We start from the raw sequence: 12,532 nt of genomic DNA on the forward strand, positions 1-12,532 counted from the left end.
CATCAGCCGGAAATGTAAACGCTGAGTTTGCAGTCTGTGAATGTTCTCTCGGAGAACACAAGATTAATTCCTTTAATCTGCTTCAAGTACTCCGAATCATTTCACTTAGTTATATTAGTCCACGTCGTTCTGCAAATCAAGCTCCTCGGACGGCTTATATGATGGATCTACTTCCGTTTAAGAACATTGATGAAAGCGTCTTTGGGAACGTCGATGTTTCCGATCCGACGCATTTTCTTCTTTCCTTCAGCCTGCTTCTTTAACAGTTTCATTTTCCGTGTAATGTCTCCCCCATACTGTGACACATTGACAAAAATAAAACTGTAAGGATGCAAGCATTGATAAATCTTCAGAAATGTTAAAGATACAGAATTGATACTCACACATTTTGCTAGAACGTTCTTTCTGTACGCTTTGATTCTGTGTATGAGAGAACCAGAGTAGGAATGAGAGGATTCAAGGGTTTCTGGGTAATTTGAATGAGGTTAACTCACGTTTCTCGGGCGATGATTTTGCTGCCGACGGCCGCCTGGATTGCGATCTCAAACATCTGTCGAGGAATAGACTCCTGCAAGCGCTCACACATGGCTTTACCAGAACTGTACGCTCTCTCTCTGAACACAAACCACAGCTCTTGATTCAATTCATCTCAAACATTTGTTTTGTTTTAAGTTTAAAAACCTACTAAGGCATGTTCACACTAAGGTCCAAGTTAAGTTCAAAATCATTCAAATTTTTGACAATCACATCACTGATATAAAACAATGTTTTTGGGATCACGTTCATAGCAATTTTTTTGCAACTGATCAATAATTAAACGCTACAGACTAAAACACAAATCTATTCCAAATGGGCTAGTTGCACAAGATGTCGCCGGTGATCTTGTAAAAACCCTAACCATACTAATTTCCTGTCATGTAACACTATTGAGTGCTGCGTCCCAGTTCACATACTATCCGTCCTAAATAGTAATATATGAGTCTCAAATCATAGTATGCTTTTCTCAAAGTACACGGATGGTCTTCTGATTCCGATAAGAAATTGGAAGTGTGAATCTGGACACATAACGGCTGATATTACCCACAATTCACAGATGCTCCACCCAAGAGGTCTAGCATATGTCATCTGAAGGCTAGAACACACTACACGACTTGTAGCTCAGATTTTGCACAGATTTTCAGTCTGGACTTGTTGCTAAAATTCTGCAGATTTGATTTAGTGTGTGATGTCAAGTTTAAAAAAAACCTGTTCAGATTTTAAAAGAAATGTAGTGTTTTCCAGCCATAAAATGGATAGTCATTACAGGACTGAAGTGCATTTTCAGATTTTAACTAGATTATGACGCCCCACAATTTTTAAAAAGAGAATGACCACATTGATCAACTATTCACAATAAACGCTGCAATACTTCATGAAAAAATAGGCATTGTACTTTTTAACTTTCACTGGGACTTTAACGAAGTGCTCCGCAATGTAAAGAGGATTTGTCATATCACCTATAAATTACTTATTTTTATCTACAAAACACCCTTATTTCCCAGCTAAAAATCAATTTTTTTTAATGTCATATATGACTGTATTTTTTTTATTTGACCTGATCAAAATGTGAACACTTCTTTCAGACATCATCCAAAGATTACTTGTGAACGATGGTGGTGAGTTCCTCCACGGGCCGTCCGTTGAGCAGAAAGTCGATCTTGATCAGTTCAGCCGTTTCATAACCCGCATCTTCATAATCAAAACTAGAGAACAAATGTTAAATCTTTGACTATAAAGAAAAAACAAGTGTATCCTATTGATTGACAAGACACTGCATAGGCCGGTGGTGATGATGACATCACAGTATTGTTAAACACCTGGCGTATCCCGATGACATGGACTTGAGCTGATCGTAAAAGTCCACCACGATCTCATTTAGAGGGAAGATGTACTTCATTATCACCCGATGATCATCGATGTAAAACATGTTCTTCTGGACACCCCTGCGGCTCTGTGGAGAAGTACATTGTGGGTCAAACCCTGAGAAATAAAGAGGCCGATGTGAAAGATGACAGACGTGCAGTAAATGTCACCTGACACAGACTCATGATCTTCCCGGTGAAGTCGTCCGGAGCGATGATCGTTCCCATCACCATGGGCTCCAGAAACTCTGTGACCTGCGACCTCTCGGGGAACTGAGCGGGGTTGATGATGGTGATCGTCTCTGTACCGTGTTCCTACGCAAAATATTTCACAAATATGATCTTGTTTTCCCCTTTAAGTAAGTTTATTTTCACAGATACACAGATTCTTTTTCTTGTAAACTGATTTCATTCTGAAGCAGTTTTAATTTGATAGTTGTACTGTAAAACAAGATCAGGGAAATCAGCCAATCAGAGCAGAAGTGATCTCAGTGATATTCAGATGAGAATACAGATCAACAGAGAGGGAGTTTTTACCTTTATGAGTTTAGCAGATGATAAAACAGCTTTGTATGGGACCGTTGGAGCGGTGATGATCACAGAGGCGTTGTACTCCTGCTCCAACCGCTGGTTAAACACCTCCATGTGCAGGAGACCCAGAAATCCCAACCTGACACACACAAACACACGTCTGGTTTATTATCTCCGTGGGAAAATTTTATAGGCATAATAATGTGTATACAGAATGAACTGTATATTTTATCTCCTAAATCTAATAAACACAGAAAAACTTTTTACATGTTTAGATTTTCAAAAAAGATAATTCTGTACAATTCAAAATCTTGTTTACCTATGGAGACCTTCATTTGTGTTTGTGTGTGTGTATATTTGTTTGTGTGTATGAATATATTTATCAGAAGAGAATTTTTGTGTGTATGTGTGTTTATATTTGTTTGTGTGTGTGTGGTGTGTATATGTGTGTGTTTGTGCGTGCGTTTGTACCTCCAGCCGGCTCCGAGTGCTAGGCTGCTGTCTCTCTGTACACTCACACTGGAGTCATTGAGCGTCAGTTTCTCCACCGCGCTGTGCAGGGCGCTGTATTCTGATTGGTCCACAGGATACATGCCTGAAAAAACAACAGCACAATTTCAGCTTTACATCACAGACTACATCAAATCATATCTCCCTCAACACAATCTATAAAAGAAACTATATTTACTTCAGAAGCAGCTGTGTATGATTTAGAGTAATCTGACAGAATTGTGTGACGTTTAAAACAAGAAATAAATTGACCTTAATATAAACTTTTCCTCTTTTTTAACTGGTACTCAATGGAAAATGTGTCTTTACTGTATATGACTCAATACTTGTGTGCGTGTCATGAGAGATCTGTGTTTGCTAGCGACCTAAACTATCACAAAGTGAATCTCCCTTTCCAAAGGAAACAATCTGTTACAGACATCACACACAGACATAGAGTTATTGTCTGAGACACTCCAGCCTTAGGATCACAGCTCAGCATGAGACAACAAACACACACAGACACACAAACACACAACACACACACACACACACACACTCACACACTCACACACACACACAAATGCAAAGAAACAAACGCACAGACACATGCACAGACACACACAGATTCGCACACACAGACACGCGCAGACACACACACACCTGCGAACACCATGGGTTTAGCTGGTTTGAAGCCCGGCAGCGCCTCCACAGGTTGTTTCTGAAGGTAAAGTGTGTCTCCAATCTGAGCCTCTTTCACCTCCTTCATCCCTGCGATCACGTAACCCACCTGACCGGCGTACCTGAGGGCACAGAGAGGTCAAAGGTTAAATCAGTTGACAGGTCAACGGTTAGGTCAATGTGCCGTGGGTTAAAGAATAGAAATGGTGTTCATGTTCATTGTCTAACAGGAGAGAAGCTGTAAAGGGCTTTTATGTGCTGGGTCTGTGAACACCTGTAACACTGAGATGATTTTACAGTTCAGTGTGTGCAGTTAGTGAGATGCTCACAGGGTTTCTGTCGGGTGTTCATCGGGTCTCAGGACGCCCAGCTCATTGACCTCATATGTTTTACCCAAATAAGCGGAGACGATCTTATCCCCTCTGGACACACGTCCACCAAACAGAGCCACGCTGGCCACGACCCCTCTGTAATGATCAAATGTGGAATCGAAGACGAGGGCTTTAAAGGGTTCATCCACTCCTGCGGACGGCCTGAAGGACACCACAACACCAACATATTCATTTACATCAAATATACTCAGAGAATAAACAAGACGTCTGAAATCATCGCCTCACTGGAACAAACAACACACTGACTGAAGCTACACTGTATGTGCTAAGCGTGACGTCACATGACGGGAATGTTGTAAAACTGGTCGGGCCAAACACAACCTGAAACAACAGCCGGGCTGAGAAATGACAGCGTCAGCGAGGATAATCCTTCACTGAACACACACAGGACCAGGCTGAGTGTAAAATGTCATTTAATGTTAACATGTGTAAATGTGATTATACTTAATGATAAAAAGATCAATTAAATATTGAACTTCCATTTGTCCTATTTAATTGCACTTATTTAATAAAGTATCTAGAGAGGTAGACTCATGGCTCAGGGATGATGATGATGGGAGCACAGCGCCCTCTACTGACGATAAAGCAGAAAATCCTCTAATGCATCTCTTACTCAGATATTAGATAGTTTAGTAAAAATATCAATCAATATCTTAAAATATGTCAGTGCCATTGTTTTGTCTTAAGATGCACATCAGTTATATAATATATAAGGCATTTGAATAACATAGCCTGAATTAACTAAGGCTTGGGCTAAGCCTTGTCTTTGAAACAGGGCCATTAAGTCTTGTCTTCTAAAAAAAAGAGTTTATGTTTAAAACTGGAAACATATTCTGCCAATGACTGAAATACACTTAAATTAGGTTTAGCTCTTTATGAAGTATGTGATTCAGGTTTGTTTATCTTTGGTCAGACAATGATGTTTTAAAGATGGTGAAATAAAACCTGTAAGACACAGTAATGTGCAGCTGCAGTGGCACATACTCACGGAGGAATCCGTTTCACCACCTCCTGAAGAACCTGATCCACATTTGTGCCTAGTTTGGCAGAAATCTACAGCCACCACAATCACACAACACAATATAAAGTCAAACAGAGAGCGAGAATGATGACAAACATCTGTTAAATAAAAAGGGACAGTTTTAAGGGGCTCACCCTGATGCACTCTTCTTTAGGTATGTCAAAGACCTTTTCGATCTGTTTTTCCACTCTCTCTGGATCTGCATTTTTCAAATCAATCTGAAGGCAAAAAAAAAACATTAGAATTGTCAACAGCATGAGAATTTACTTTGATGGGATTAAAAACCTCTAATGTTCTCACTATAAAATCTACCTTGTTTATCACAGGGATGATTGTTAGTTGAGCCTCAAACGCCAGGTAGAAATTAGCAACTGTTTGTGCTTGAATCCCCTTTGAATGAACAAAATAAAGTAAGAACGTCAATATGATTTACTATGAGTATGAGTTTTAATCTGGCGCAGTTTCTGCACTAAAACATCACAGAGTGAAGAACATTTACTACTGCGACTGCTTATGATCACAAACAGAGAATCAACATAACGTTTAAAACAATTAGTCAATGATGAAGGGAAAGTTCACCTCAAAATATCTATTCTGCAGAACACAAAAGAAGATATTTTGAAGAATGTTGATAACCAAACAACACTGAACTCCATTGACTTTCATCGTCTGAACACAAAACCACTGAGACATTTCTCAAAATATCTTCTTTTTGGTTTCAATAAAGAAAGACTCAGACATACAGGTTAACAGCCACATGAGAGAGAATAAATGATGTTTAAGGGGAACTATTCCTTAAAGGTTTTAAGAAACATGCAGTTATGGATCAACTTTATCTTTATCTGATTTTACCTGATTTGCATCTACGATAAGCAGAACTCCTTGGCAAGCGGATATAGAGCGTGACACCTCATAACTGAAGTCAACGTGACCCTTAAAGGAAAATCACAGTGAACTTTATACAACATATCAAACTCAGAGTATTGTAAAGTGTAAGTGATGTGCAAGTGATGTACTGACGGGTGTGTCGATCAGATTGAGCAGGTACGTCTGCCCCTCGTGTTGATAAAAGAGAGATGCGGTCTGGGCTTTAACTGTAATCCCTCTCTCTCTCTCCACCTGAAGCTTGTCCAACACCTGCTTGTTATTTCCCGTCGTTGCGATGGCACCTTAACACAACATAGACACAGATTTGATAAGCAGAATAGACAATTGACATCTTCAAATCTCTCACAGAGATCTGCAAGAATCATTTAAGGCCAGAAACATTCTTTACACACCACATGATAAGGTGTGTAGTATAAATGTGTCCAGTTTGTATATGTGTGTTTTTGACAGCCCACCTGTCATCTCCAACAGTCTGTCTGCTAAAGTGCTTTTGCCATGATCGATATGAGCGATAATGCTGAAGTTTCTGATCCTCTCCACCGGAAACTTTGACATGTCGAGACTGTCCTGTAAAAGCAAACATTTTAAGAATACACTCAGAACCCCCAATTCAGACTGAAGTTCAAGTGAGCTTTATTGTCATTCTGCGATGTGTGGAGACATAAAAAAGAACCAGATGTTCTGCCTCACAGCGCTACTTATTTTACGTATATAAACGTACACAAAGCAGACCTATTGAAAGAAGTCACCTAACAGGATTGTTGGATTTTTAATGACAGTACTGTATACATAAACATGCACATTAAACATGGAATCTCATTCAAGTTGTTTATTTTCTTCTTCGATTTGTACAGTGGAAGCTTACTGTATCTGAGCTGACACACAACTCTTACATGAGTACTGTACACACATGCACCTGATCTGATAGTTCTGTAATAAGATGACTGTAATGTACCTGTTGCGATGCTTTAGTGCTGAAGTCTCTTCTCATCCGTCTGTGTGTGATCACACATCTTCTGTTCGTGTGAGATATGTTTATATAAGGAGGACAGTGTTTGATAAAGGGCAGAAAGAGCCCGTGACATCTAAACAGAGACACATTCATCGTCTCTATGACTTTACAAACATGTCACTCCTGAACAAACAAACTATATTTATGCCTTGAAACCTCATCGTGAACATCGCATCCATTTATAAACATACACGTATTCAATCACTAACTGAAAAGACGCAAACTGTCAGTTAATAGGCTTTGATATTTGAGGTTGAGCAGCAGTTCAGTGCGACAGCCGATGCGGGCCGCCATGTTGGACGTGACGTCATCATCTGGCCGCGCCACGCTTGTGGTTCTGGGAAATGGGGTTTAAAGCTCTAGTCAAATCAGGTTACGCTTTTTTTTAAGGCAAAAAACGTAACATTTGGTAATGTTTTATTGTTTTAATCGCATTAGATATTATAGAATTTAAAATGAAAAGATCTACATGTATATGTTTGGTGATCGCTTTAATTAAAGTAAAATTCTATTTTTATGTGTCGTCTGGGGATCGAACCCCTTTGAGTTCCTAACGCCATGTTCACTTATTCATCTAAAATGATATGCTGGAAAACTTTTATTGGTTAATTTTTCTTTCTAAATAAATGTCAAACATTTTACTGAATAGAAAAATAAAAATCTATAACTTACTGATCTTCTCTTGTTTTATGTTAATTTCTATGTAGTAGCCCGTGTTGCCCACACGGTGTCGCACTGGATACACTTGATAAGCATTCAGTGGTGAGTAGGAAGAAAATCATTGCCATGGCAACATAAAAGCCCACTCACAGCGAGCAGGACTCTGAATAGAGCTTCAATAAGAATCAAATGAGAGATGCTGTCCTGGTTTTGATGGCTGATGCTGGTTTATATTTATCTTCTCTGTACCGGCGCATTTTATTCCAGATGGCACATAAGATGCTTTTAGAAGGATATTTATAGAAGAGCACTAATGTTACTAATGAAAAGCTGTGGGCACAGTTAAAAAAACTGCAATTTCAAGCGTTTATGTTAAAGTGAATGAATAATGCAGTGTTTTTTGTGCATGAATTCTTCATCGAGTGTGTTTTTGAGTGTTCCTGTATAACCCAATACAAAGCAGAAGGAAAAACAACAGACATTCTAGACTTGCATGACATATACAATTACCAGAACCATCAATTGTTTAAAACCAGCACGAAATGTCTTTATGTAGCATGTCTTGGGACTTATTCAGGATTGAATGGTGTTCTATTGGTTCCCATTTGCCAGATTACATCCCACCAACAGAACCCAACGCGAGACTATTTCTATCAAAACCAAATCAATTCCCACTATAACCATTAAATCCATTAGTATTTCTATTGTTATTTAGCACAATTAGCATAATCTGCATTTCAGATCTAAACGTCAGCACATTCATCAAAGTGCAGAGAAACACACATAAGTGGCTTTTTATTTCTGTGTGTCCGAGCTCTACATTCATCAGTGAGATTGATCGACCCGTCACATTCACATGCGAGGCAAACCGAGAGAGATGAAACACACAGGTTCTGTCAGCATCATTAGCACAAGCAGATGTTTCTTCATCCCTGTTGACCTCTCACACGCTCTGAAGGATGTTCTCTGCAGGTTTCAGGCCTGTAATCGACGTGGATGAATGGAGTTCAACACCTAGCCTGTCTATAATAGCAGACATTAAAGCGTCGCTCATTAAAACCATGTTCCTCCGCTGATCAGATCCTGGAATAAACCACAGACCCACGCCATCTCCTCTGTGTGATCCTGCCACCCACGTCCAGCCCAGCGTTTCTTCATTTCTCACTGGAATCACTCGCTTCTGCTGAGAGAAGGATTCAAGATCACACATCATTGGAGCTCTTCATCTACATGAGTCCTGAAAATAAACACGCTGAAGGCTTCAATGCTGGTTCCCCAAAAAACCCTTCAGTTAAAACAACACTCTTTAAAGGTCTCTATCTTTCTCCACATTTGACATCATGTAAATTAATGAATTTGACCGTCGCTCCCTGCTGGCTTTTCTTCTTCTCATGAATGTGTGAAGCTCTGTGTACGAGATCTGTTTCACACGATTTAAACTTGGTCTTCAAAATAACCTTCTGCTGATGCGAAAGCTCTTTATGGAACCAAACAGCTCCACAAAGAACCTTTTAGAATGCTCCTCTAATAAATATATGATTCATTTAAGTGACTTTTCACATATTTACGGGTTTCTAGAATGTCAGATGCGAGTTCATGGCGACCATGAGAGATGGTTGATAATCTGCCGTATGTGATGCAGAAATAACTCATGCATGAGATGTTTTCAGGTTTTAATAGAGGTCTTGAAACCGTGGGTTTCACAGAGCGGTGCAGGTGAAGAGAAGAAGGTCCAAACACGCGTTCTGTTATTTCACCCGATGCCTCATTTTAAATCAGCTCCTCGCTTTAATTCACTGGATCTGATTCTGCATTCAGACCAGCTCCAGGTTTTCTCTTCGGCTGCTTCACTTAAAGGTTAAAGAGGAAAAGTGAACGTGTCGTAGTGAAGAATAATCGTGGAGAGAAAGATTTTCTGACAGTTCTGACCAAGGGTCTTCTGACTGAAGGAGATGCTGGATAGATGGACTGGAGAGAAATCTTTGTGTTTATATTCTATGTGACGATGATGAGGGCTTTGTTGTTGTTCAGTACAGATTCATGTGACAGATCACATGTTTTCAATTTTTATTTTATTGTCACATAATTACACAGATGTGAAAAGGCAAAAATGGAGTTTAAGGAGTATGTGACCCTGCATCACAAGTACCACGGGAGGATTTTTAGTAAAAAACAAAAATACATTGTATGGGTCAAAACGATCGATTTTTCTTTCGTGCCAAAAATCATTAGGATATTAAGTAAAGATCATGTTCCATGAAAATATTTTGTAAATGTCCTACCTTTAATATATAAAAACTTTATTTTTGAGAGTGGATGGTCTGCCACAGTGCCCCTGATTCACAACTTCAAATGCAATTTTCTCAATATTTCGATTTTTTTTCACCCTCAGATTCCTGAGTTTTAAACGGTTCGGTAACACTTTATAATAACTGCACGCTATGAATCATTAGTTAAGCATCAGTATATAGTTAATTAATAATTTATGAAGCATTGGCCCCACATTAATAGACATTAGTAAGCAGTTTATACAGCTATAAATGCTTTGTTCTTGATTTATAAGCATGTATATAATATGCTTAATAATCAAATTTTCATACTTTGTTAAGGATAAATTCATCATTTCTAAATTAAGGATTACATTACTTACAAACCAGTTAGTTAGGAGTTGTCAGTGGTTCATGAGATCATTTAGAAAGTGTAAGTAAATGATTAATTAACTCTTTGAATGCACATTTATACATCTTATTATTCTGACATATAGTAACAGTTACTTAATTTGTTAATAAATGCTATTTTAAAACACATTCCTGCTGTAATTCATGATTAATTAAGGTAGTTATAAAATATTACTAGTTGTCAGTTAACTATTTTTGTGAGCTCATCTAAAGTGAGGACTATGTATGCCTTGTAAAGCATCTACAAATGAGAGTTAAAGGCTCAGTTATCTTCTAAACAGAAATAGGAAAAACACAACAGAGAGGGATACAGAACATATAAATATTTATTTCAAGATGCAAAAGAAATTAAACTGTACAACTGTACATATGAATGAATATAAAACCATTTAATAAAAATAAAAAATAAACCTCTGCAAAATTAAAATTGTACAACCGAACATATAAATTAACATTAAATGAATTGATATAAAATGAAAAATAAACTTCTGAAAAAAAATTAATTCCTGCACACCTCCAGAAAAAATATAACTGTGAAGTGATCTGCAACTTTCATTTGTAAATGCTTTACAAGGCATACATAGTCCTCACTTTAGATGAGCTCACAAAAATAGTTAACTGACAACTAGTAATATTTTATAACTACCTTAATTAATCATGTATTACAGCAGGAATGTGTGTTAAAAAGCATTTATTAACAAATTAAGTAACTGTTACTATATGTCAGAATAATAAGATTTATAAATGTGCATTCAAAGAGTTTATTAATCATTTACTTACACTTTCTAAATGATCTCATGAACCACTGACATCTCCTAACTAACTGGTTTGTAAGTAATGTAATCCTTAATTTAGAAATGATGAATTCATCCTTAATAAATTATGAAAATTTGATTATTAAGCATATTATATACATGCTCATAAATCAAGAACAAAGCATTTATAGCTGTATTAATAAACTGCTTACTAATGTCTATTAATGTGGGGCCAATGCTTCATAAATGATTAATTAACTATGTACTGATGCTTAACTAATGATTCATAGCGTGCAGTTATTATAAAGTGTATCTCAGCCAGATATTGTCATAGTCTTACAACTCATACGTCAACAGAAATCATATTTATTCAGCTTTCAGATGATGTAAAAATCTCGATTTCGAAAAATTTACCGATAAGACTGGTTTTGTTGTCCGGGGTCACATATATGCTTAACCTCAATAATCACATTTATAGTGATAAATTCATATGTGCACTGTAAAACTTTGCTGTAGTTTTTCCAATTAGCACTTTTTTCAATTACTTTAATCAAGATAAAACACTTTGACTTTTGAGATTTTGAGATTGAGCATTTTTCTCTTGTTGTCTGTAAAATATTTAAAACTACTTAAATTACGATACAATTACATAACAAGAAAAGTGACCCAAGATATTAAATCTTGTTTTATGAAAGAAAACATGTAAACTAGGTAAGTTTAAAACAAATTGTACATTAAATATGCAGTAAGTTACTGACAAACCTGCTGACAAATTACAGCAAAGTTTTACAGTGTATAATTGTATAGTTAATTTTTTTTTTTTTTTCTTATCATTAGGAGAGGGTACAGTGGCAACTAACAATAAAATACACATGGAAAATAAAACAATAAAGGAGATATTAGGAAAAATATAAGAACAAATAGAGGAGAACGAAAGCTAGTTTACATTTGTACAAATAATTTATCCTAAAAGTCATTTTTGTGCTACTATACACAGTATAGAAATCACCAGTGTTAAAAATTTCAAATTAACACTCACAGTCTATATATATATAATCCACACTCTCAAAATGTGGAATATATAAACACTGTGAGAGTCATTTTTTTACACTGGGAATTCTTTGTGAGATGGTGGTCTAGTGGGTTAAACCACTGAACTGGTAAATCAAAGGTTGCTGGTTCGATCCCAGCAGCCACCACCAGTGTGTCCTTGAGCAAGACACTTTACTCCATGTTGCTCCAGGGGGATTGTCCCTGTAATAAGTGCACTGTAAGTCGCTTTGGATAAAAGCGTCTGCCAAATGACTAAATTAATTAAATTATATAATTCTGCTGTGTACATTTACATTTCTATACGTACACCTGGAGCAGTGTGTACTGTAAATAATGTGCATTACAGGATACAGCGCTGTAAACATCACAACAAGTATTCTGACATCAGCGGTCAAGTCATCCACCGCAGAAGCTCTGAATCACGAGAAACATCATGTGTATGAATCACAGAGCACTGATCTGTGAACACAT

General features: G+C 37.3%; 1 protein-coding gene across 1 annotated transcript; it reads right to left on the reverse strand.

Annotated features, from left to right (window-relative positions):
* Positions 1–32: 32 nt before the first annotated feature.
* On the reverse strand, positions 33–7,210 carry guf1 (GTP binding elongation factor GUF1). The gene is made up of 17 exons (XM_056769947.1): positions 6,859–7,210; positions 6,359–6,470; positions 6,036–6,184; positions 5,868–5,948; positions 5,328–5,405; positions 5,150–5,233; positions 4,983–5,047; positions 3,932–4,135; positions 3,585–3,724; positions 2,904–3,027; positions 2,439–2,571; positions 2,073–2,216; positions 1,857–1,990; positions 1,641–1,742; positions 495–614; positions 384–420; positions 33–296 (listed from the first exon to the last, which is right to left on the reverse strand). Exons 1-17 carry the CDS (start codon positions 7,006–7,008, stop codon positions 168–170), a joined length of 1,986 nt encoding a protein of 661 aa, XP_056625925.1. The 5' UTR covers positions 7,009–7,210; the 3' UTR covers positions 33–167.
* Between the last annotated feature and the right edge of the window lie 5,322 nt (positions 7,211–12,532).

This window comes from Triplophysa dalaica, chromosome 16 (genome assembly GCF_015846415.1).
Source record: "Triplophysa dalaica isolate WHDGS20190420 chromosome 16, ASM1584641v1, whole genome shotgun sequence".
Classification (NCBI taxonomy): domain Eukaryota; kingdom Metazoa; phylum Chordata; class Actinopteri; order Cypriniformes; family Nemacheilidae; genus Triplophysa; species Triplophysa dalaica.

Bases quoted from the DNA above. Each gene is read 5' to 3' on its own strand.
- guf1 (XM_056769947.1), bottom strand. From the start codon at position 7,008: ATGAATGTGTCTCTGTTTAGATGTCACGGGCTCTTTCTGCCCTTTATC. The intron at 5,234-5,327 runs GTAGATTTTATA...TTTTGCCTTCAG, and splicing joins TCATCCCTGTGATAAACAAG to ATTGATTTGAAAAATGCAGA. The intron at 297-383 runs GTGAGTATCAAT...AATGTGTCACAG, and splicing joins AGAACGTTCTAGCAAAATGT to TATGGGGGAGACATTACACG.